Source organism: Myiozetetes cayanensis, unplaced genomic scaffold, assembly GCF_022539395.1.
Source record: "Myiozetetes cayanensis isolate MyiCay16 unplaced genomic scaffold, myiCay2020 scf44, whole genome shotgun sequence".
Taxonomy (NCBI): Eukaryota; Metazoa; Chordata; class Aves; order Passeriformes; family Tyrannidae; genus Myiozetetes; species Myiozetetes cayanensis.
The window spans coordinates 354,171-378,810 of record NW_026087676.1 but is presented as its reverse complement, the minus strand read 5'-3'; the positions used below and the strand labels follow the sequence as shown (position 1 = coordinate 378,810).

Sequence of the window (24,640 nt, the reverse complement as noted above, 5' to 3'; positions counted from 1 at the left end):
GCCTTATTCAACCATCATGGTGACAATCTTCCAAACAACCAAATAAAATAAAATAAAATAAAATAAAATAAAATAAAATGGAAGAAAGATATTTAGCAGATGAGTTTTGCCTAGGACAAGTTTTTCTAGTACATCAGCACAGCCCCACTGCTGACAGATTTGAATAGTGCAAACTAGTTAAAGGCAGTGGGAATGTGCTGAAAAATGTCATTAAGGTCCAATAACTTGGTTTTTAAGACCCTCAGAGTTTTTTTATCAGCTGGAGCCTTCCCACCTTCCCCCCAGGAGCTCTGGAGTTACCCAGGGCACCAGGAAAAGAAGGGGCATTGGTACGTTTGACGTAGGAGTTCCCCTTCCCCAGAGCTGCCCCACCTGTCCTTTATCCATCCATCCATCCACCCATCCATCCACCCATCCATCCACCCATCCATCCATCCATCCATCCATCCACCCATCCATCCATCCATCCATCCATCCATCCATCCATCCATCCATCCACCCACCCATCCATCCATCCATCCACCCATCCACCCACCCATCCATCCATCCACCCACCCATCCATCCATCCTTCCATCCATCCAAGCTCAGAGGAAGCCGATTCCTGGCCGAGGTTCCGGGCTGTAAGATGGAATTAAGGTCAAAAGGTGGAGAATGACGAAGGGTCTGATGTCTCGGCTCAGGATTCTGGTCACTGTCCCATTCCTTGGAGATCCCCTTTTCCCAAGAGCCCAAGACCAGTGGAAGAACGTGGTTTTGCCAGAACTGGAGTGATTTGTGGTGGGCAGGAAAGAACAGGGACGGGATTTGGGACTCTCCTCCCCACACACATTTTGATCTTCGAGCTCAGGTCCAGGAATCAACCTCCAGGCTCAAATGCACCTTCTGACGTTGGATAATCCCAGCTCCAGCCCCTTTTGCACACTGAAATGTTATCCTTTGGGAATCTTGGAAGGGAAGAGACGGCCCCAGAGCAGGAATGTGCTTTTCAGGTGAGGGCAGCGCTGACCCAACAGCAGCTGGCAGGGCGGGTGTGACAATGTCCTTCCAAGGCGGCCTTCACCTCCTCTCCAGCTCCACTCCTCATCCTTTACTCCCACTTGTATCTTTCCAGGCTGGATTTGGCTCCAGCTGAGCTGTTGGGGGGCTACACAGAGAAGAGCCCAGCGGGTGAGAGATCTCAGCTCCAGGAATTCTTCCGAGCATCCCCAGCCGAGCGCGGCCACCACGCCCCTTCCCAGCGCCCTCACATCCAGTGCTGCCTCTCCACACGGGGCAGGTTGGCAGGGAAAACCCCCCCACCTCCACTCCTCACGACACCAGGGCTCGGCCACAGACGTTGTGTCTTCCAAAGCACCTCTTGGCGTGGCCCGGCGCAGGGAATGCTCCTCGGAAGCCTTGTGCTCATTGCTCTAACAGTGTCAAGGTTGGCTGTGGAAAAGCCACATTCCCCCTGGGGAGAGGAGTTGGCTGCTGGTTTTTTCGGGGTCAGGGGGGAAGAGCTTAGCCCTTGTCCTGGGTAAGAGGAGCTCCCTTTTCATTCATGGTCTTTAAAAAAACAAAACAAAACAAAACAAAACAAACAGAAAAGAGACGCAGAGGAGACAGGTATGAGAGGAGACAGGAATCAGAACGGGGAGGGGGGCAGAGCTGAGGGCCCTGATGCGCTGCACACCCGGCCCTGCTCGCTGGCACCTCTCAGGCTCCTCCAAAACCAGGAGACACAGGAGCCCCAGGGTTCCCTCTGCCTGGTTTAGGCCCAGCTGGCCCCTCCACCCTGGCCTTTGGCTCCTAAATGTCTCCAAGCAGGGCTGGACCTCCTGGGTACAGGCACAGGTAGAGGGGAGGGATGGAGGAGGTGCAAGTGTCACCCCACCAGCCCCTGGGCACCGGTGCCCCGGTACAAGGCTGTTCAGAGAGAGGCTGGAAGCCTGTCCAGCTCTCCTCCTGGGTGCAGGACTCCTCCTAAACCCTGAGTGTCAACAGGGAGCCACCTTCGCCTTCCGCCACGAGGCACTGCCTGGGGCACCTCATCCCATCCGAACCTCGGGGACAAGGGAGCCAAACCCACGGCCTGTCCCTGCCTGGCTGCTGCAGTGGGTCAGCTGTGTGTCTGCACACACGGGTAAGGACACCCTGGGGGACCTCTGTGCCCGCCAGGGCACACCCTGGGAGCCCTCGGAGGCGGCACCAGGACGTGCCGCTGGCCAGGCGGGGATGCAGCAAAGCCAAGGGGCGTCCTGGCTCTGCTCCCCACGTGCTCCCCCAAATAAAGTGGCGCCCAGGGGCGTCTGCCCAGGGCCCTCGGGGTCAGGGGAGTGCCAACAGCATACGCACCGTTCCTTTCGGGGTGTTGCCATCAGCCTGCAGGTTGAGGAAGGGGTTGGGCTGTGCCGTGAGGACGGGTGGGAGGCCCGTTCCCGAGGCCAGGAGGCTGTTCCCAGGAGTGCTGAGCGGTGGGGTGGCCTGGGGGGCCAGGAGGGCATTGCTAGGGTTGAGCTGCTGCGGGGACAGGGAGGCCAGGAGGGAGCTGGTGCTGGGGGGCGGTTGTGGGGCCGAGGTCATCAGGGCGGGGGCCGAGGTGGCGGCCAGGAGGCTGCTCATGGACAGCTGGGACGAGCTGCTCATCTGCAGCCGCTGCAGCTCCCGCTTCTGCTGGATCTGCTGCATCATCTGGAACACCAGGGCCTGCTGCTCCTGCGGGGAAGGGTGAGGGAGATGAGTCACAGCGGGGACAGAGCGCTCAGGAAGAGGCGGCATCTCACACAGGAGCCACTTGGAGGTGGACTTGGAGATTCAGGTTGGATATTAGGGAAAACTTCTTCACTGGAAGAGGGGTTAAGCACTGGAACAGGCTGCCCAGGGAAGTGGTGGAGTCACCACCCCTGGAAGTGTTCAGAAAGCAAGCAGAGGTGTCACTGGGATATGGTTAAGTGGGCACGGTGGGATTCGGTCGAAGTTTGGACTCCATCTTGGAGGTCTTTTCCAACCTTAATGATTCCATGACACACTCTATCCCAGGCAATGCTACTGGAGAAAGGGAGAAAGTCCCCTTGATCCCATCTCTACAGGGAGAGAGGATCAGCCTGCCTTGTGTTCATTAACAGCCTGTGCCCATGACCTTTCCAACCCCTCTGTTTCCCGACACACAGGATTAGTGAACCCTCACCCAGACACCTGCAGGCACACAAATCCACTCAGCAGTTCCCAATCCATCAGCCCAGGGATTTGAAGTCTGTGGCGTTCACTATCCTGAATTTCCAGAGTGGCTCCTAATTACCCCCCCCAGCTCATCCCGCTTCCCAGCCCAGCCCTGACCCACGGGGTGGGTGCAGGTGAGCAGGACCCGGGGTGGGGGTGAGGGTCACACCTCACCTGCATCCACAGGGACGCCCTCAAATCCAGCAAACTGCAGGAATCGCTATGGCAACCATCGACCAGCGCAGCGGGCTGAGAGCTGACACTGCTCTGCCCCCACGGGGACGCAGCTGATGACACGGTGGCATCAGCTGCTCCACAGACAGGCCCTCTGAAATGTGCTTTTCCCGGGCTATAAATAGCCTGACCCAGAAACCCGTGCAGAGCAACGGGCCAGGTTCCAGGGAGACAGAAGGGAGCAGAGCACGGCTCCATTGACGGGAGCTGGTGGCATTCCTGTGCGGCTCCACGCAGGGCAGGGGCAGCACCGAGGTCTCTGCAGGGCACTGACTGTGGTTTCACACACGGTTTGCCATCTCTCCACCCAGCCTTTTCCACCACAGCCCGGGACAGGGCTGCTGTTTGACCCCCGAGGGTGCAGGCACAGAGCCAAGAGCCTCAGAGAGAGCAGCTGCCTGGTCCTTTTCCTGACCCCAAAATCCTCAGCCACCTGCAGAGTCCTCCTGGCATTTCCAGTTCTCCAGGAAAATGTGCCCAGACACGGATCACCTGCCTCAGGACTAGAGCAGTTTGGTGTTTACCTCCTTCTAACCTCAAACAGTGTCCTCAAGAGTGTTCCTCACCTCCGTGGGCCTCAGCACACCTGCGAGCCCAGAGCCCAGCCCGTCCTGGCAGCAGGATCAGACATGATTTGCATCCAAGGACGGCTGGAGGAGGTAAGAGCTCAGCGCATTTTACTCCCCCCACCCCGATTTTACGGTGGCTCAGAGTTCCCACCTTCTCACCCCCTCAGGACGTGGGAGACCCAGATTAAATCCTTCCCTTGGTACAAAGAAAACCGTTGGAATCCCAGCTGCCCTCCCTGGGGAGGTGCTGCACCTTCCTGCCTAAAGCTTCGCTGCTCGTTCCATCCCCAGCATCCAGGAGTCGGGAAAAGGCGCCCGGCTCCGCATCCCCCATGGGCAGGGGACTCAGGGGAAGGAGGGAGCCCTAAGTTTTGCCCTCTGCTGCCAGGTTTTCCCACTGAACAGCTTCTCCACTCACCGGATTAAGCGGCTGGGAAGTCAGGAGCTGCTGGAGCTGCTGGAGCTGCTGCTCGTGCTGGTGCAGGACGTGCCGCTGCTGCTCCGTCAGGGGGCTCAGGCTGGGAATGCTGCGGGGGGAGCAGGGCGGGGAAGGTCAGCAGGGCCCGTCTGGGTTCCTGCACACACGCAGGGCGTGTCCCTCCCTCCCTCCCGGAGCTAAACTGCTGCTGGAGAGGGCAGGGCTGCGCCCCCGAGCCCCCCGTCCTCACCTGGTGGAGAGCTGCAGGGCCGGGGGCCCGCCCGGCCCCTGCGTCGGCACGCTCGCGGGCTGGGCGGCCTGGGCTCCGTTCAGGTTCCCCAGGATCCCGTTGATGGGCATCTGCTGGCCTCCTGCCAGGGTCCCCATCAGGCCGTCCACCATGGGCACCGTGGAGAGGCTGTGGCTGGCACTGGTGCCTCCCCCCAGCCCGCCGCCGGCCACCCGGGCCAGGCCATTCACCTGCTGCACCCCGGGCAGGGGTAGCGAGGCAGGACTCTGCTGCAGCATGGGCAGGGGCGGAGGGGTGCTGTGGAAGGACAGGGAGGAGCTGCTCCTGCTGGGACACCCTGAGTGAGGGTCCTGGGGGAGAAACGGACACAAGAGCATCGGACTGGGGCGGCTGCCAGAGGTCGGCTCAGCCCCGAGGGCGCCTCGGGCGGGAGCTGGAGGTGGGAAGGGGGGCCGTGAGTGCAAGTGCAGGTCGGAGGGGTCCCAGAACTCAGACATGCTTGGCTGGGTCTCTGGGATAACCTGGAAGCATCCTCACCTCACGCTCCCGGTCTCAGCTACTCTACCCAGACCTCAGCACTGAGACGAAGAACGGGCACTCCAGGGAAAGAATTCCTGATTCTGAGCCTGGGCTACGAGGCTTTACTACTAAGTCAGAGCCCTGGGACTGCACTGCTCCCTCCCCGAGCCCCTTCCCGGCCGGCTGGCGGGCGCAGAGGCCGCGTTACCTCGGAGGAAGTGGAGAGGGAGTTCTCAATCCCAAAGCTGTTCTTGCACGGGGGGCTCTTGCTGATGCTCAGGGAGTCGTTGTTGCAGACTGGAGATGGGAAAGAAGTGAGGGTGCAGAGTCAGGGCTGGAGCCTGACAGCCAGGGATGGCGTGTAAATGGGTCTGACCCTCCCATGGTGACCCCCTGCCCACCCTGGGGTGCAGGGAGTGCGTCCCCCCGGTCCCCTCACCGTTGGCAGGCAGGATGTACTGGGCCTGGCTGCCTGGGCCATTGCTGCTGGTCACCACGGGGAAGGGCACGGAGAGCTGCACGTTGAGGAGCTGCAAACGCTCCTTCTTGGCCGTCAGCGTCATGATCTGCTCCTGGAGCCGCTGGTTCTCCTTCTGCAGCGAGTGCAGGGCCTTGAGCATTTCCACAACTGCAGGGGAAGGAAGGGGGAAGGGGACAGGGGCAGGGGAGAGAAGAGGGGGCAAAGAGGAGAAGGGGATCACAGGATCCAGAGTTAGACCCCACTCTGGGAGGAGATTGGCCCCAACCCACAGTCCCACTGCCAGCTACTCCCCCATGGCACACACTGGTGCTTTGTCCCCCACCCGGCTCCGCTGCCTGTGGGCAGAATCCCAGCTGGCTGCCACACAAACACACACCAGGACCTCTCCTCTCTCAGGGACTCACTGTTCACTCCGGCTTCCCCGTTGCCCTGCTTCTCCAGGAGCTGCTCGATGTTGGGGGTGGCCTGGGGGACATTCTCCAGCTGCCCACTGCTGCTGCACGACACGGTCTGGTCGAACAGGGTCGGGAGGCTGCTGATGGGGGACCTGGGCGAGGGTTGGGGGGTGTCAGAGGTGCTTCCCTGCTCCATCCTCCTGCACTGCCTGCTCCCAGAGCTCCTGTGCCTCATGCTGGGAGTGGCTGCATCCCCCCCACCCCAGGCTCAGCCTCCTCTGCTCCGCTCCAGGTGAGCCCCTCATTCCTGTTAGTCCTGGCTTGTGTTAGGAAAGCAAAGCTGCCCCATCCCCTCCCCTCCCATCCTATCGCATCCCATCCCATCCCACTGCCAGCCCCGAGGAGCGGCGAAGGAGCTGCCTCCTCTTCCCTTTCCTTGCTGTGTCATCCCACGGCTTCCCGGGGCTCCCACGCGGCCGCGCTCCCGGTGCCCGCGGCGGGGAGGACTCCCGGGGGAAGGACACTCACATGGAGGAGAGGCTCTCCTGCGGCGACGTCCCCCGGCAGCCGAAGCTGCAATCCTCCAGGTCCGGCTCTGCGTGGGGAGAGGGACAGAAGGGGCCGGTGTTGAGCGGGCGGACGGGCCCGGGGTGTCCCCGCTAGATGGGAGCACCGAGCAGCACCGAGACACCGACAGACACCGGGAGACACCGGGCAGGACCGACAGACACCGAGAGACACCGGGCAGGACCGAGAGCAGCCCCGCACCGGGCAGCCCCGCACCGGGCAGCCCCGCGAAGCATCGGGCTGTGGACCGAGCAGCGCCGAGCGGGACCGGGCAGCGCCGAGAAGCACCGGGGAGGGAAGCGCCGATCAGAACCGCACCGATCAGCCCCGCGCAGGACCGGACAGAACCGCACCGAACAGCACCAGCCAGCACCGCACCGATCAGCCCCGAACAGAACCGCACCGAGCAGCGCCAGCCCCGCGCTGCGCAACGCGGGGGAACGGAGGACGCGCCTCCCCCGGGGAGGGGCTGCTGGCACCGCCTGGCACCCCCGGCACAGGGGGGTCACCCTGGGGAGGTCACCCGGGCCCGCTCTGCCCCCGCGATGGGCAGGGAGGAGGTTTTCCTCGAGATGGAAAACCGTTCCCGTGCCCAGCCCTGCGCAGCTTTGCCCGGTGCCAGCGCAGATCCACACCCACCCCCATCCCCCAGGATCGATCCTGGAGGATCAGTCTGCGATTCTTCGTAGAATGACAGAGTCGTCTGTGTTGGAAAAGCCCTTTAAGATCAGACGAGATTCAGGATCCCGCCCTGAAAGCCAGCTGGGGGTTCTTCAAAGTTTCCAGGTGCTCAGCTCCTTTCTAAAGAGCTTAAATGGATTCATGGAATCGTTCAGCTTGGAAAAGCCCTCCAAGGTCATCGAGTCCAAACATTAACCCAGCACTGACAGGTTCACCACCAAACCGTGTCCCCATGGGCCACATCCACACGTTTTTTGAGCATTTCCAGGGATGGTGACTCCACCCCTGCTCTGGGCAGCCTGGGCCAGTGCCTGACCACCTTTCCATGAAGAAATTTTCCCCTGGTGTCCAACCTGAGCCTCCCCTGGCACAGCCTGAGGCCGTTCCCTCTCCTCCTGTCCCTGTTCCCTGGGAGCAGAGCCTGACCCCTCCTGGGCTCCCCCCTCCTGTCAGGGATTGCAGAGCCAGAAGGTCCCCCCTGAGCCTCCTTTTCTCCAGGCTGAGCCCCCCCAGCTCCCTCAGCCCCTCCTGCTGCTCCAGCCCCTCCCAGCTCCACTGCCATTCCCTGTACGTGCTCCAGCATCTTGATGTCCTTCTTGTCATGAGGAGCCCAGAACTGACCCCAGAATCCAAGCTGTGACTTCAGCAGTGCTCAGTTAAGGGGGGAAAGAAGTGCTTTGGTATCCAGAATCCTTCCCCCCAGCCATTCCCCCTGTCCCAGGACGCTGGGGACGGAGCCGCTGTGCACTCGAGCAGGATATCTCCCATCCACGGAGTTATCCAGAAGTGAAGTGTATTCATCTGCCATTTGCTTCCCATCCCCAGGGCCTGCCAGCCCATAAACACACGCTCCCCTCGCTCTGGGACGTGTCAGATGCTGTGACTACAGCCCACACCAGCTGGCTCCCGGCCCCTCCTCTTCTTCACACAACGCGAGACGTCCCTCATGTGCAAGAATCCAGGAAATCTCCTGCAGGGAACGCTGTGATTTACAGTGGGATGCCCTGAGCAGGGTATTTTCTGCTGCTGGGAACAAGCAAGCACAGCTGTTGTTCAGCAGCTCTTACAGACAGGTACGAGCGGGATCCTCGCTCCTTCGTTCCCATGGGAATGTCCTTCTGGACCTGGATTACAGCTGGCCCATCCTTCTGGGGAGGAGCCACGGCTTTCTGGAGGTCACCAGCAGCTGCCACTCGACACTGGTCTCCTGAGGGCACCTTCCAGTGCCCAAAGGGGCTCCAAGAGAGCTGGAGAGGGACTTGGGACACTGGCCTGGAGTGCCAGGACAAGGGGCAACTGCCTTAAGCTGAAGGAGGGGGGATTTAGATGGGATACTGGGAGGAAATTCTCTGCTATAAAGGTGGGGAGGCCCTGGCACAGGTTGCCCAGAGAAGCCCCATCCCTGGAAGTGTCCAAGGCCAGGTTGGATGGGGCTTGGAGCAACCTGGGCTGGTGGAAGGTGTCCCTGCCTGTGGCAGGGGGTGGCACTGGATGACCTTTAAGGTCCCTTCCAACCCAAACCACTCTGTGACTTCCACACAAACATCCCCAGCCCACCACCACGTGCAGCTTCCTCCAAACCATTTGAACTTGCAACCAAATAAAAACTGGGGGAAGCTTTGACTTCCTGCTCGTTCCTGTAACGTCGTTTGCTGCAGCCCAGGGAGGCTGCACACACATGATTCTGCTTTCTGAAACAGGAGCAGGCTCCATATCCAATTATCTCTCCTGGCCAACACCACCCTGATGTGTCCAGAACAGGAGATGACTGAGTTATCACCCAGAGACAGCCAGCATGGAAAAGAGGCTTGAAGACAACCAGAAAAGATAAAAAACATTGGGTCTGTCATCACAACAAGGCAGGATCCAGGACAAACCGTGGGAGGAAGGACTAGACAGTAGCTCAGATAAGAATCAGACTTTCTGCACTGCCAAAGGCACCGTGGTTTGAACCTGCATCAGTGAAAACAACTTCTCTGTTCCCCCAGTCCCCCACAGCTCACTGAAATGTGGAAAAGCTGAGCTATTCCTGCAGTGAAAGCTCTGTCTCCGTGGGATCTGTCTGCACAGACACTCTCAGGAACAGGAATCTGAATTAAAGACAAGGTGGCATCACTCAGAACTTCACAACCCTCCTGTTAACGATTTGGGATTAAAGGAATCACCACACTTTTAAGTGAAAATGGCCCCACACAGGAGGTTTAAAGCACGTTAATTAATCCCCCTGGAGGAAAAAAAAAAACAAGTGAATTTGGCTTAATGCCCTCTGGGTCACTAATTCCAGCAGGAGATAGAGATGGACAGACCTTAAATGTGACAAAACCCAGGAGCTGTTGTCTTAAGGCTGCCTGGAATTGGGAAAAAAAGGATCCTGAAGCTCCTAAGATCCCTGTCAAACAAAAAAAAAGGCAATCTTGGAAAAGGAAACTAAGGATCAGGGGTTTTTTTTGAGCACTTTGTATGTTGGATTTGGCCTCCATGATTCACTCATGAGTAGCCCCAGGGCTGGAACAGGACCTGGAATCCAGGATTATTCCTGACAGGTGATTCCTTCCCTCTCCTGTCAGCACCTTGCCAAAATAACAGCACAGGGGGAGCAGCACTGGGTCACCTCTTGCCGGTTGCCCCCAGGGAAAGGTAATTCCTTTCACCCCATTCCTTTCATCCCTTGATTCCAGGTGGCTGACTCACTCCTGACTCACCAGCCCCAGTGATTCCCACGGGCTGAGCTGAGCTGCCACCTCCCAGCTCAGGGACAGACAGACAAAATACTGCCAGGGACACCCAGAGGGACCTTCCAGGGGCTTGCACAGGTCAGGAGGAAAAACACACGTGTCCATTCATGCTTCACATGCCCCCTTGTTGAGGCAAATAAGGGAACAGTGGTGTGGGATTATCTGGAGCACTCTGAGCCACCCCTAATGAGGGCTGTGTTTTCAAGTGCTTGTCACTCAGCATGACACCAGACAGGCTTTTACCTCCCAGGATTCAGCATCCAGCACGCTGAGCTCCCAGATTTCTGGGTTAGGGGAGCAGGAGACAGTTGCACCAGTAACTAACAGCTGAAAAGCAGGAGGGTGCTTTTGTTTAACCACTGGTGCAAAAAAAAAAAAAATCAGCCCTGCTCTGTCTGGGAGAAAAAAAAAAAAAAAAGTAGAGAAATCTTATGATGCTTCAAGTTTCCTGCTTATTAAGCAGGCAGTTTTCCAAGGAAAATGAATTCGCCTCGTTGGGAAAGAAAAAAAAAAAAAAAAGAGCAGTTGTAAGTAATTCAGGGCTGGCACCACGTTCATGTTTGGGAGTGGAAACCAGTGGATTTTGTGGCATTCAGGACAAAGCCAAAGGGGAAGGCAAGAAAGTAACTCAGAACAGAAGAGGAAGATGGAAATTTGGAGTGGTGAGGTGTCTCCCACCGAGAGAGAGAGAGAAACCCAAAGAAACAAAGCCCAAGGAGAAGCTTTCAAGGTATTCTGAGCAAGCAAAGCTTTCACTGCCTTTGTGTGGAAAAAAAAAAAAAAAAAGACAACCAATTCTCCAGGGAGGGACTTGACATTCCTGCACTTCTCCAGCACGTGTCCAGGGACACACACTACCCAGGGACACTTTGGGCAAACACAGGCACCTCCTGAGCCCCTCTCTGAGCCCCTGGCTCTCACACAGAGGGTGGGAGCAGGCAGGGAGGGCAGCTGGAGAGCCAGGGAGGACAGGAGTTGTGTCCACTCTTCCAGGGAGCCCAGGCTCACACACCTTCAGGTTCACGTACCTGCCCGGCTGCTTTCCGACTGGTTCAGGAGGGGGTTGATCGACAGCCCCGACGTGAGGGGGCTTCCAAAAATATGTGAGGAGGGGAGGCTGAATGTTGAACCTGCCAGTGAGAACACCTACAGGGAAAACAAGGAGGGAGGGGGAGCCGTGGCTCAGAGAAGTGACTTCTCAAAAGCACAGGAGGAAAACAACTTACATTATTCCATCTCTTCCCGACTCCAGCCCTGAGAGAGCGTTAAAAATATCTCCCTGGAAGTCTCGCTAGACAGCTGAGATCTTCCCAGCTCTGCCTCAGAGCCAAGAGTCTGAAGGGGCCGTGTTAGCACCGCAAAACCAGCTGTCTCCTCCCTGTAAAACACCTCTCAGGGATCCCGACAAGGACGAGGCTCCGTGTCCTGGCACAGCCCACCCAGCTGGGACCTGCCAGCCAGCCCTCCCTCCAGGGTGCCCGTGCTGCAGGGAAGGCAGGGCTGGCACCGCTGGCAGGACCCAGCACAGGATCCAGCCACAAGTTCCCAGTCAGTGGGAAGCCACCTGTCCTTTCAGGCTCCAACTCCTCCCAAACCCCAACAGGCTGTGTGGGCTGTGACACGAAACCACCCACACCGCCCCAGTGCCTGCAAAGTGTAGCGGTTCCCAAGTGGGGAAGCAGCTCCTCTGTGCCCACAGGTGGCCCTGCTCTGTCCAGCCCTCTCCCAAAGCAGCCTCCCCTGCAGGTCCTGCTGTTCTTACCTGCGTGGTGGACACGGAGGAGGAGGAGGAGGCTGGGATGGTGCTGGCGAAGGGGGAGCGGTTGAGCTGCGGGAGGGACGAGGTGCCCTGGTGTGCCAGGAGGCTGGAGGAGAGGGGGGTGCTGCACACAGCCCTGAGCACCCCACCCCCGTGGGAAATGGGGTCCTTGTTACTGGTGTAGATCCCTGCAAGGCGGGGGGAGAGGGGTTAGAGAGACGGGATTCCCTCCTCTCCCTTCCAGGGCCTGGAAGCAGCCGGGTTTCAGCAGGGCTCCATCTCAGTGGCACCACTTGCGCTTCCAGCTTGGCACGAGCGAGGGTGGTCTCAGCCCACAGCCCCTCTATCCAAAGGTAGCTCTGGGTTTTCCAGCCTTGCACCCTTGCCCAGGGCATCCAGATGCAATCCAGCAGGGAAATCACAGCATCGGGACACTCACCTGGGGCACAAACCGGCGGCAGAAAGGGGGGAGTGGACTCAGGGAAGAGCCCCCACACCTGCCCCCTTCCGTGGTGCCCAGGGACCACAGAGACAAAAATGGGGAAGAGGGAGAGAGGAGAGAGCTGCTGCTGAGGGAAGGGACCCGTCTGCCTTCCCTTGGCACGGGAATGCAGTGCCCAAAGCAAGGGGGAGCCCTGCCAAGAGCTCTGCACAAGAGAAGAATGGGAGAACAAGCAGAGCAGGGCAACGAGCAGAACAGGGGGAACACGGAGGCCTGGCAGCCTCCTCCTCCTCCTCCTCTTTGAAACATCCCTTTGTTGTTCCAGGGGGCAGGCCAAAAAAAAAAAAAAAAAAAAAAAGGAAAAAATTGGCCCAAGGTTATGGTTGTGGAAACTGCCTGGATTGCTGCAGCTCCTTCCCTCCAGACAAACGGCCCGGGCTCCTGGCACACACAACAAAACTCTACCTCCCCCCCCTGCAATCTGACCTAAATTGGAGCATCTGCAAACAACCCACAATAGACCGATGACAAGTTCTGCTGCCAGAACAGTGTCAAACCTCAGCCCCTCCTCTGCTGCTGCCTTAACCCCTTCCTGCCCTGTGTCCTGCCTGTCCTCACCCTGGCCAGGCTGGGGGAGGCAGCTCAGACTGGGAACAGCTGTGGTTAAGACCAGGATGAGAGGTTTTGCTTTTAAAAGAGGGGTTAAACTCGAACCACTTGAGAGAGTTCTCTAATTCGGGGTCAGATTGTGGTTGTTCCGGTTTGGCCTGTGAATACCCCTCTTCATGGAGCTGGAAATTCAGCTCTGGCTGGCTGAGGTTTTGCAGCCCTTGAGTAAAAAGGGTTTGGAATGTGTGTCGTCCCCCCCTCTCCCCAAGCTCAGATCTGCACCCCAGCCACAGGGAAGCTGACCCGGAGGAGGTTCCAGGAGGAAGGCCAGGATGGAACGGGGAGCCCATTCGTGGATGTTTATGGGACTGAGTTCAGGGGGCTGGACTCTGCAGGCTAAAGGTGATGAAAGAGCAGCTGTGCACACCTGGAGCCCCAAGGGGAACATACCTGAGCCCAGCAGCGGGGACTCCATGCTGAGGCTGGGCAGGTTCCCAGTGTGGCTGAAGGAGCGGGAGGAGTTGCCGATGCTGGAGCTCACGAGGGAGCCCCCCGAGAAGGGTGACGAGGACGTGGACGTGGACCCAGCCAGCTGGGCCCCCAAAATCTCTTTGCTTTTCCCCCCCTTTGGCCTGCCGGGCCCGTGCTTGTTCTTCTTGCTACCCTTGTGCTTCTTTTCCTTCAGCACCTCTCCCTCCTCCAAGCTGAGGGACGGCATCCGCTTGTGGCTGCTGCTGCTGCTGCTGCTCCCACCGGCCCCGCTGGTCCCCACCGAGGGGCCACTGGTGGGATTTGAGGCTTTATAGTCCACGGGGAGGCGTCCCGGGCTCTCTGCTGGCTCACAGCCGAGGTGGAGAAGCGCATGATGGACCCAAAGCCGGAGAAAATCACCTTCTGCTCGAAGACGTCGCCCTTCTGCCCTTCGTAGAGCGGGGAGCAGTGCGAGGAGGACGAGGAGCTCACGGGCTTCCGGTACTTCTCGTCGTCCTGCTCGAGCTTGGGGAAGGTCACAAAGTCCTGGGAGCACTGCAAGCTGCTGCAGGAGGTACCTGGGGAGGCAGGGGGAGGAAGGTTGGTTGGTGGTGGCAGAACTCAGCCCGTGAGGGAGGCAACAGGAGCACGGGCACAGCACAGGGTCCTTCGTCCCCATCAAGTGAGCTGAGCCATCCCTGCGACCTCCCAGCCCTCGGGTGCTCCCCGGGAAGTGCCAGCAGCAGGTTCATCCCACCTGTGCTGTGCCTGCTTCCCCCCATCCCCCAATCCCTGCATCCCCCAGGAGCATCCCAGGGGATGGAACGTGACAACAGCTGGAGAAGAACCGAGCGAGGTCAGAGCAGATGGGGCTCTGCCTGAAGGCTCAGGGGAGCCTTGATGTCAGGTGTGGGCTCAGGTCTCTGCTCTCGAGCTCCTCAGCCACGGCTGCAGCCTGAACCACCTACGGAGCAGGGGGCAGGTGCTGCCCAGACTGCCTGAGCACAGAATCCCTCCCTCCTCCCTCCACTCCCACATCTGGAGCTGGTTTTCCTTGCGAGCCCGAGCAGGAGGGGAGCTGGAACACTCCTCTGCCTCCGTTCTTCCCTCTGTGCACGGAACTGGGAACAACCAGACTTCTCCCTTCCCCTTCCAAGGGGTTAAAGAGGTCGCCGTTGGCAAAGGCTGAACAGGTCTCTTTATCCACAGAGAGGAGCAAAGCAAAACATCACCACCATTCTCCCCTTCCTTCTCCTTCATCCCCACCCTCTCCCTTCTCCTTCACCCCTTACCTGCAGGCTGGAAGGTCCCGCTGGACGACGCCGAGCTGAAGCCAACCGAGCTTTTCCCGCTTCCCGTCTTCTTCCCCTTGTGGCTGCTGCCATGGCTCGAGGACTTCCTGCCTTTCACCTCCGACCTGCCGACCTCTGAGGTCTCCTTGCTCCCCTCATGGTGGCTGGTGGAGCCCTGGGCAAGGCACAGACACAGGGGGGACTCACTCGAGCCAGATGTGGCTGCAGCAGGGGCTCGTTTTCCCAATTTCCCGCGAGGAGCAGGGATTGCCCCCTCTGCCCACAAAGGGCTGGCCAGGCCAGGTTACTCAGGAGGGAAAGGCAACATTTTCCTCTCTTGCTGCTTGGTGGCACCGGGCTTTATAGTCCCCAGGGATTACATTCATCCCATGGAAGTGCAGGAAATTAAAGAGGGCACTGCAATCAGGGCACAGACAGCGGAGGCTCCCTGCGCCGATCAGCCCAAATAAACTCTGAGTTTGGCTGTGATTCAAACATATATTTCGGCTTCCTCTCTCAGGTGTGCTGCTCTCAGCACAGTCATTCCACCTGGGGGAGATTGCTCATCCTTGTGCTGTCACAGGGGTTTCCCAAAGCCAGCCCAGGCCTTCCCAAACCTCCGGCAGTAAATATTCCATCTGACCACGCAGCAACAGATGCTCCCCAAACCCCAGATAAGCCTGCAGGAGACAGGGAAGCGAGGGGGATGAAGGGGCTGGCCAGATGCTGGGAAATCCAGGAGCTTGGGATGAGAGAGAGAGAAGTGTGGGAGTTCAGCAGGGGGAGAGGGGGAACAAACCGAAAACCAGATTCCCCCGGGGTGCTCACTCTGGGATGTGAAACCTTCCCCTTCAAATCAGCTCAAAGCCAAGCCTAAGTGCTCAAAGATCACCTCTTCGAGGTGTCACTGCAACCAATCAGTATTATAAATAACAGCTCTACTGTGATGGCTGCAGCCCAAAAGGTGACACCTGGGCATCAGTGAAAACACCTTTCCATTTCTTGCCAGGAGAAGCACAAGCCCTTCCTGCCATCCCCGGCTCCAGCTGACCTCTTCTTGGGGGAAGAGCTGGAGGAAAAGGGGCTTGTAATGCAGACTCATGAATGCCCAGATAAAAATCTATCCCCCCCCCACCCCTGTTCCTCCCACGTGGTTTAATCACTCTGCACAATGCAACAGCTGGCAGCATAACACACACCAGATGTGCCGGGAATATGAAAGACAGGAGGAAGGGAGTGGTGGAAACTGGGGAGGGGGGGGGTGGAGGGGTAGCTGGGGAAGGAGGGGGAATCTGTATTTTCTCATCACAGACTCCTGGATGTAGGAGATTAAACCTCCTTGATTTACGAGCTCAGAGGGAGCATGAAAATCTTTTCCGACTTTCCACATGTGCCTGGGGAGGGAAAGGGGAGCGGAGCCTGAGGGGCTGTGGGAAGGTCTGAGGCTGCTCGTCAGGAGTCACAGGAATGAGATGGTTCACAAAGCCCTGAGCTCTCCTTCCCTAAACTCACCGCTTTGGAGCTCGGCACAAGGTGCAGGAGGGCTAGGGGGGAAACCACAGGAGGAGACTGGTTCCAAATCCAGAGGGTCAGGAGGGGAGTGCAGGGCAAGGGATGGATGAACGCAGGGGGGAAAGGGGGAAAACTGAGCTGGGAAATAAATCTGAGCTGCAAAATTAAGGGAAAGAAAAAGAGGGTAAGAGGGGCTGAGCTGAAGGCGGGGCACGGACACGCTCACGTGTGGGGCTGACCTGACCTCAGAGACCTCCCCGAGAGATCCCAGACAGTTCAGGGCAGGATTTTCCCACCTCCTGCCAAACTCCATCCTAGAGACTGTTTGCCAAACAGGTCACCGGCAGATGGGTCTGTGGGGTCCTACCACAAACCCTCCTCCCCACAGAGGGCCCTTCTCAGCAGCCACTCCAGAGCCTGAATTTGGGGAAGAGCCCAACCGCTGCGGGAGGAGCAGGGGGACAAAGTGCAACCACACCAAACCCTTCCCCTCTCCGTGCCTCGATTTCCATCCCCATGAGCTCCGTGGAGCTGCAGAACCTTCCAGAAGACACAGGAGGACTGCCAAGCACAACACAGCCTGGGCTGCAGGGGAGGGGGCTGCTGCCATCACCCCACTGTTAATCACAGTCACGAGGGCTGCAGTCCTGCCCCCCAGTGCAGGGGGTTCTGCAGCTCAGGGCTGGAGGCACCTGCACCCCTGTTTGCCTTGGGCACAAACAGAGCCTTCAATCCCTCGGGATCAGCTTTTCCCCAGGGTGGGAATCCGTGTGTGTGCAGAACCACCAGCATTCCATGAGCTGCACATGGGGTGTGGGGGGCAGGAAAACACCCAGGGGAGCACCGAGGAAGCGAGAGCTCCCTTCCAAAACCAGGCAGGAGCCACGTTCTGATGGTCTGTTTTAAAGCAACCACAGGAAAAACTGTCACCCAGAAACCTGCTGGGGGGATAAACTCCTGCCTCAGGGAGGGTGGGGGCACCTGGACAGCCCGGCAGAGCTGTGCACACACCTCCTCCCCCAGCCCTGCTGTCCCCCAGGGGATGGCCCTGCTCCCCCTGCCCCTTCCAGAGCAGCTCCCGAGCTCCTCCCTCCCTTGGTAATTTATTTATGGGCAATCAGAGCATCTCTCGGTGCCTCTGGATTGGCAGGACCAGCTCCTCCTCGGGGAGGCACTGATGGAACACAGGAGGGGTGGGGGAGGCTGGAGATGTGTGGGAAACACGGAGAGGCTTTGCCCTGGATTAAGCTGCTTGGAGAGGGGAAAGGAGGGAGGGTGGGGGTGAGGAACAGGGCAGGGGGATGGAGCAGCCCCTCAGCTGTGAGGATCAGCCTTTCCAGGTAACAGAGCAAAACTTTGGGATCTAGGCACAAAAAAATGCACAAAAAGTAAAATATACTCTCCATTCCGAGGGTTAATAATAAATCCCTGGGGAAACACTAAGCCCCTGTCAGCTCCAGCACAGCCACAGCAATTAGGATCTCCCAAATTTCAGCTTACAGGCAGTTGAAAGCTGCCTGTAAAACTGAATTACACCCTTGCCTCCCTGTTTATAAAGGTCTGGCAGGACTTTGGAGGAGACAGTGGGTGATTGTCTGACAACTGCTCTCCCTGGCCAAGAGGCAGGTTTTGGGTTTCAGCTCAGCTTGAAAATAATCTTCTCGGGCCATCAGGTCCTGTCAGCTCCGTTAACCGGGGGGATCTGCTGTTCCCAACAGCCAGAGCTGAGCTGCCCTCACATCCCCACAGGGAAATCAGGGGCTGGTTGAAGCAGGGAAGGCAGGGGCAGAGCTCAGAGGTTGTTGTGCTGTCACCTGCTGCTGCTCCTCAGCTTTGCCAAGGCAGCTCTGACCCCTCCTTGGCCTCACACACAACGTGGAAAATCCTCACCAGTCCTAACCCCAAATCCCTGTGCTGTCACCTCCCAGCCTGTCCCTGCCAGTGCTTCCCACACAGCCAGACACTGCCAGCCTGGGAATTTTCCCCTCCACAAGCACAGCCCAGCCTTTCCAAGCAGCATTTCTGTGCACAAAGGGACGTTCCCAGGACAGGTTTATTTCTTCCAGCAGGAGCCTGGCCCTTGTCCTGCTCATTTACACCACAGAGCCCTGCTAAGGAGCTGCATTAATTCACATTCCCACTCCAGAGTTCAGCTCCAAAGGTCCAAGGACTGGAGTAACGCCACTTGTTCCCTGAACCCTGAACAAGTGCAGGCTTGGCCTTCACCTTGCTGAGTGCAAGCTCGAGGCCAGTTCAGCTGTGTCTGTGCTGCTCCACAGGATTTGGGGCCATCAGGAGTCCCAGAAATCCCAGGGCTGTCCTGACTTACAACCCATGTCAGCAGCAGGGAATCCCACTGACACCCTGACTGTGCCCCAGCCGGGCATGGAAAAGACAAATTCACTCAGGTGACACCTTCCCAGCAGGGAACTGGGTTCTCTCTACACCTCAGGAGCAGAAAAGGACCTCACACCGTGCCCCTCTGCCTGAGCTTTCCCCAAATGGAGGAACCAAGAACCCCAGCTCCCACGGCTCCCACAGAAAAGCTGCCTCTGTTATGCACTTGGAAGAGCTCATGTGCTCCTAAGGTTGTCTCTTTTTTTCCCTAATGAGGGAAATAAAGCAGGATAGATACAAAATAGAAGTCTAATAAAGGATAACACCCCTTCCTGGGCTGTTCACTGCAGAAGAGGCCAAACCCTGGACATTTCATCTGCTCTGTGAGAGCTTCCAATCTGCACATCTGCTGCAAACCAGGCTGGCACTTCCAGCTCAATCCCTCGGGAGCTCTTCACTGACAGAAACCAGGACAGCTGCCTGGTAAATTCCCAAGGTGGGCGTCGAGGTGGGGAGAGCGGGAATGCCACGGGTCGGGAACCAACACCAGAGGACAAAAGCCCTTCCTGTGCCCCCCTACCCTGTCCTCCCGCTGCCAGGGGGGTTCTCCCCATCCTCCCTCCACGCCAGGGGTGGTACCTTGTCCGTGGTGACGGGCACTGGGGCCGGGGGGAGGCTGCTGGGAGACTCCGGCCGCTTTTTGTGCTTCTGTTTAGGTCTCTCTTTGTCCTTCCGACTCTGGAAAAGAAATCAGAGAGCACTGCAAGGGTAACTTTCCCCTCTGCTGAGAGTAACAGTTGTAAGGGGAAAGAAAGGAGGGTGTGTAGGGGTGGATTTACAACCATACATTCATATCCCTCTTCCCTTCTCCACCCATCCACACGAGCCCAGGATCCCTTCCCCCACATCCCAGCTTCTGGCTGGAAGCATCCCACTATCTCTACCCCAGCTGCAGCCAACATCTGGAGAGCAGAATATCAACAGAAGCCCCAAATCAGTTCATGGTAAGATGATAGGGAAGGACTTAACAAGCTCTGGCTGATTTCTGGAAACCTGAGCTTCGCTCTTGCCATTTCCCCAAAGGGACTCTGTGCCCCTTTGCCCTCCCTCTCTGCCTCTTTCAAGGGTTTCCCAGATCCACCCCTGTCCAGAAAACGGGAGAACCTTGATTCCAGCACGTGCTGCACGTGCACAGGTAGAGAGGGCAGGTGGTGGAGACCTCAGAACCCACCCCAGAGATCCCCCCCACGCCCCCTCCCAGCAGCTGCTCTGGGGCTGGCCCTGCTGACACAACACAGACTGTTTGGTTTGGTTTGTTCCTCCTGTTTTATTCTCCCATTCTGAAACCCCAGAAATGTGGGATTCTTCAAATTGCAAACCAGGGAAAAGCTGGAGAAGCAGAGTCCTGCCTGCCCTGGTTTTACATCCATCCCCCTGGGGAATGGTGGACAGGGAGGACTGGCAGAGCTTGCTCCATCACACATTCCTGCTCCTTCCCCATCTTCACACTCCCATGGGGACACTCTGAGCTGACACAGGAGCTTCTCCACGCCACAAATACCAGCCAGAAGTGTGACCTTCTTCACTGGAGCTGCAGCAACTCCTGTGCCCAGTTCCAAACTTCCCAGTGTGCTCACCGGTGTGGGGACCAGGAGAGCTGCTGCTGGATAAACACCTGCATGAGAATGCAGGGCTTGGAAAAAAAAATCCATCCTCCCACCTCCCAGACTTATTTCTGGGAGCAAAAAAAAAAATGCCTCTTTTTGCCTAAACTACCCTGGTATGGGTGGTTTATTCTAAAGGCTGAAGTCTGGGATGAAGGTGTGTTCAGAACAGCCACATCACAACTCCCTGGCTCTCCAGGAGGAGAATTCCAGCACCCCCCATTTTTTTAACACACATTCCCAGCCTTGGCAGTGAACAAGGAAAGCTTGAAAATGTGATTTCTGCCAACTAAGCGCCGAAAGACAAATTTAAATTAAATCTTTACTAAAACTCATAACGTTTTAAATACTTGGGGGGGCTTCTTGTGCTATAAATTCCAAGTCTCCCGGGTTTTCTGGGACAGGAAGATGGGAAAACTGTGGCCCAGCTCATTAAGCAGCTCCTCACAGACCCCGTGCACGCCGGCGTTCGCCGCTCCTGTCGCAGCAATAGTTTTTAACATCTCCATCTCGTTTTACAAATGGGGAAAACAGGGCAGGCAGGAGGGGAGGATTTCACAGAAAGCCATCCATAAATTCCGAGGGAAAAGGCAGGGATCACGTGGATCACCCCCTCGCAGGTGCTGCCAGGAGTGGAAAGCAGGAGCCAGACACCTCATCACGGCACATTTTACCAAGTAACTCGCACAAACCTTAAACCTCCTCAACGCCACAGGGCTTATTCTCTCGTTTGCAGCCCCCAGACCCCGAGTGGGAGCCGCAACAGGAGGCAGCAGGATGCATTCCACGGTTTAATGTCACGTGTGGTGGGCAGGATGAGCCAAGGCAGAGTCAAAGCACTCTGGGGGAGGACAGTGAACCTTCACACGTGTGGGGAGAGGCAGGGAAATGTCCTGACTGTCACGACAACGAGGCATAAACCTCCCTCCTTCCTGGTTTTCACCACCAAACTCACACCCTCCAGCTTCAAAATCCTGGCTGTGGCCTGCCTGGAAAAGCTTTCCCTTGCTGTCAGCACGGAGCTGGCTCCTTGTGGGGGTGGGTACATCTGCCCACATCCAGCAGGAGCCCTGCCTGCACGACAGGGAGCAGATTTCTGGAATGCCTCGGCTCCCATGCAGACCCTTCAATCAATGATCAGGTTTTCCAAAAATTTAAAAAAAAAAAAAATCTAAATGCTGGGGATTGAGCCCTTTTGAAGATCTGGCCTCGACTACACGTGCTGAGCAACTGCACTCAAACTGTCTGGGAAATCTGTCCCCCAGAGCTCACTCTCTGCTTCTGCTCCAGGGGCTGCTCTGAACCAGAACCATCACGCACGCCTTGCTCCTCCATGTGCTTCCCAAGCCCCTCTCCCTTCCACACCACCCCCTCTCCAGGTTCTCCCTGTCGTTTCTGCTCAGAACCCTCAGGACTGGGCACCCAGGAGCCCACTCTGGGTGCCCATGCTCGTGTCTCACCCTCACACATTCATCTCTGACACCTCTGGGTGCTCAAAAGGCAACAGGATCTGGTGAATTTTTCAATCTTACTGGAGAAATGCAGTGTCCTGTGTTCCAACAGGCAGGACAGCCAATTCTGTTGCCCCATGGATGGGGCTGGGCTGCCCCCAGACCATGGTGCTGGTGGGAAGGTGACAGTGCCATGGCCATGGCACTGAGAGCTGGGATGCTCAGCCCCTCCTGGGTACCTGACAGACCCTCACCCAACCCAGGCTTGCACCAGAGGCTTTTAAACCTGTGGGTTCTCTCCAGGAACCAGAAAGCTCCAAATTCTTCCTGCAGGAGCTGCAGAGAGGGGAGGGCGAGGCGAGAAGGGGGAAGCAGCACTTTGCTCCCCTGCCCACCCAGCCCTGCTCTGCCCAGCCCCATCTCCCTGGCACACAGGTGCCAGGAAACTTCCAGGAAACTTTATGGACAATATAACCCACAGGCAAAGAGCCAGGCCTGCCTGGCTGTGCCATGCAGCAGGAATCAGGGGAGGAGGAGGAGGAAGAGGAGGAGGAGGAAGGAGAGAAGAGGAAACCTCTCACCACCCCCATCCCACCTCTGCGAGCCCCAGCCCAGCCCTACCTTGCGGCGTTCCCTGCGGAAGAGCTGCGGGCTGCAGGGAAGGGGAACCTGCCCCCAGCCCCAAACCTGGTGGGAAACAACCTCTCCCCAGGCAGGGCAGAGCAGCTGGGGCTTGGCACACGTGGGCACGGAGCGGGGCAGCCCCGTGGAGGGGGGAGTGCAGCCGCATCATCATCGGGGGGCGTGACGGCCACACAAACCCCCCTTTTGGAGCTCCCCCCACCCCCTGGAGCAGCAGGAGGATCCCAGCGGGATCTCCCGCTGCCAAAAGGGGCCGGGAGCGGCTCCTCCACCTCCGGCTCCCCTTCCCCGAGCCCCCTCTTCTCATCTGCTGGACACCGGCGGTTGGATCATTAAAAGGAGATTGGGCAGAGGGAAGGAGGGAGGGAAGAGCTGGGAAGAGCCAAGTGGGCTCTGCTCCCTCCCCTCCCTCTTTCCCAGGCTCTCTGAACTCCCACACCCGGAGGAGGAGGAGGAGGAGGAGGAGGAGGCCTGGCTCTGGGCTGCAGCCATGGCAGCAGCAGTGAGGAGGAAGGCAGCACGGGACAGAGGGACAGGGACTGTTCATCTCCCTGCAATGTTCCATATCCCAATCACAAGCTGGTTGATTTTACTCACGGGTTCCAGGTGTTCCCTAGGAATAACACCGGACAACTGTCTCCCTCCCTGGGGGACACACCAGGAAATGCAGAAGTGCCCGTGCTCCTGCCTGCTCCTGGAGTGACAGATTTCACTCCACAGCGTGTGGCAACTTTTCCAGGCAGACAAAATAGGTGACAGAACATCTGTGCTTCATTCACGGCCCGTGCGTCATCCCCCCCATTTCGCCTGGTATTTAACTATTGTTTCTCTTCTTCTTTTTTTTTTTTTTTTTTTAAGTCTTTCTTTTTTTAAACAAACCAACCCTGCAAAGGCTCCCACAGGGCAGAGCACAGACACAGACACACACACACTGCAATACCAGCCCCAAGGAAATAAAGGAAATAAGGCCTGAGTAAAACCCAAAGGCTGGAGCTTTTCCACTTTCGGGCCAGCACAGAAGGAAACGCTCGGGAAACGCTGCAAGAGGCGGGGGATGTGAGGCTGACGTGCAGCCCCGTGTCACAATTGTCCCTTGTTCTGCTGAGAACAAGACTCTTCACAAACCCTGGAATTACAGCAGGGCTTAGGAGCCCAAATCCCAAACGCTGCTGAGCCCCTCAGTCATTAACTCCGAGTTCTCCTCTGTAAAGTCTGAGCGGACGGAGCACCTGCAGCCCAGGTGAGGCTGCACTCACTGTGCTCTGCTCACCGAGGAGTGACCGGCTCCTGGCACCCCCTCCAGCTCCAGGAGGACGTGCCCAGGCAGCTGCACAGCTGGACAGGCTCAAGGAGAAGCTGCTGCGCTCCAGGAGCACTCCCAGTTCCAGGGGAACACGTGCGATTAGATCATGCACGGCTGGTCACGTACTCCCGGCCCGGGGGGGAAGGACTGGCTCGGCCCCTGCTCTGGGTACCCTCCCAGAGGTCTGTCCCTGCACTGCCACACTCCCAGACCTTCCTGCTGCACACTCCAGACCTTCCTCCTGCACTGCAAAGCTGCTCCCAGACCTGTAAACTCCCGGACACCCCTGGAAGCTGAGGGCACCTTCCTCACCTCGCCCGCCCCCTCGGCCCCTTTCCGTGCCCACTCCCCCTCCCCGAGTGGAAGGAGCTGATTTAGCACTCGGTGATGCTGTGCCAAAGCAATCCCAGCCCTGGAAGGGGCCTCCACCAGGATCTGCTGCCTCCAAAGCCTCTGGAGGGGGAGCAGGGAGGCAGCAGCGAGACGGAGTCCCCGCACGTTTGGGAGGAACCCAGAGCTAACAATAGTGGCCAGAGCCCCTGGGAGCCTATAAATAACCCCATATTCCTCCTGTTTTCGCTCTCCCCCTGGCGCTGACCTGCTTTCCAACCAAATCTGGGAGCAGCCCCTGCTGTACCTGCCAGGCACGTGACTGTGCAAACACAGCAAACCCCGGCGTAGCCCCAGCCTTGGCCGAGCCCGCTCTGTCAGTGCTAATTCCAGCTGAGCCTTCCAAACCCCCATCAATCACCCTGATCCTGCCCTTTTCCCCCCTCCTCTCTAAGCTTGCTGGATAAAAATAGCACGTTCCAGTACAGCCCAGCACCTTGTGCCAAGCGTTCCCCGGCCGTGGCACAGATGCTCTTCCTCCCTCCCTCCTCCTCCTCTTCCTCTGCTGCCAGCAGCTGAACACACAGCAGGAGCAAACACTCCCCGTGCCCTGGTGGGCAGGATATTTCCTGACTCTGTGTCAGCACCACTTTGGGGTTGAGGTTTCCTTGTTTGCCCAAGTATCAGGTACGGGCTGGGCACGTCTCCCAGCTCCTCGTGGACGTGGCGGGCAGCGTTTCAAGCTGGATGTTGTGGGATAACCTCTGTAAATAAAGACAG

General features: G+C 57.9%; 1 protein-coding gene across 1 annotated transcript in view; it reads right to left on the bottom strand.

The window, feature by feature from the left end:
- Positions 1-496: 496 nt before the first annotated feature.
- The window catches only part of MLLT6 (MLLT6, PHD finger containing), a 36,672-nt gene continuing 12,528 nt past the window's right edge, over positions 497-24,640 (bottom strand). Inside the window, 14 exon segments of the mRNA XM_050330781.1 lie at positions 497-1,546; positions 2,336-2,695; positions 4,421-4,529; positions 4,671-5,020; positions 5,398-5,486; positions 5,629-5,817; positions 6,075-6,217; positions 6,594-6,660; positions 11,077-11,194; positions 11,811-11,995; positions 13,309-13,674; positions 13,677-13,907; positions 14,622-14,796; positions 19,110-19,208. Coding sequence (XP_050186738.1) covers positions 1,502-1,546; positions 2,336-2,695; positions 4,421-4,529; positions 4,671-5,020; positions 5,398-5,486; positions 5,629-5,817; positions 6,075-6,217; positions 6,594-6,660; positions 11,077-11,194; positions 11,811-11,995; positions 13,309-13,674; positions 13,677-13,907; positions 14,622-14,796; positions 19,110-19,208 — 2,526 coding nt within the window. The 3' untranslated portion in view covers positions 497-1,501.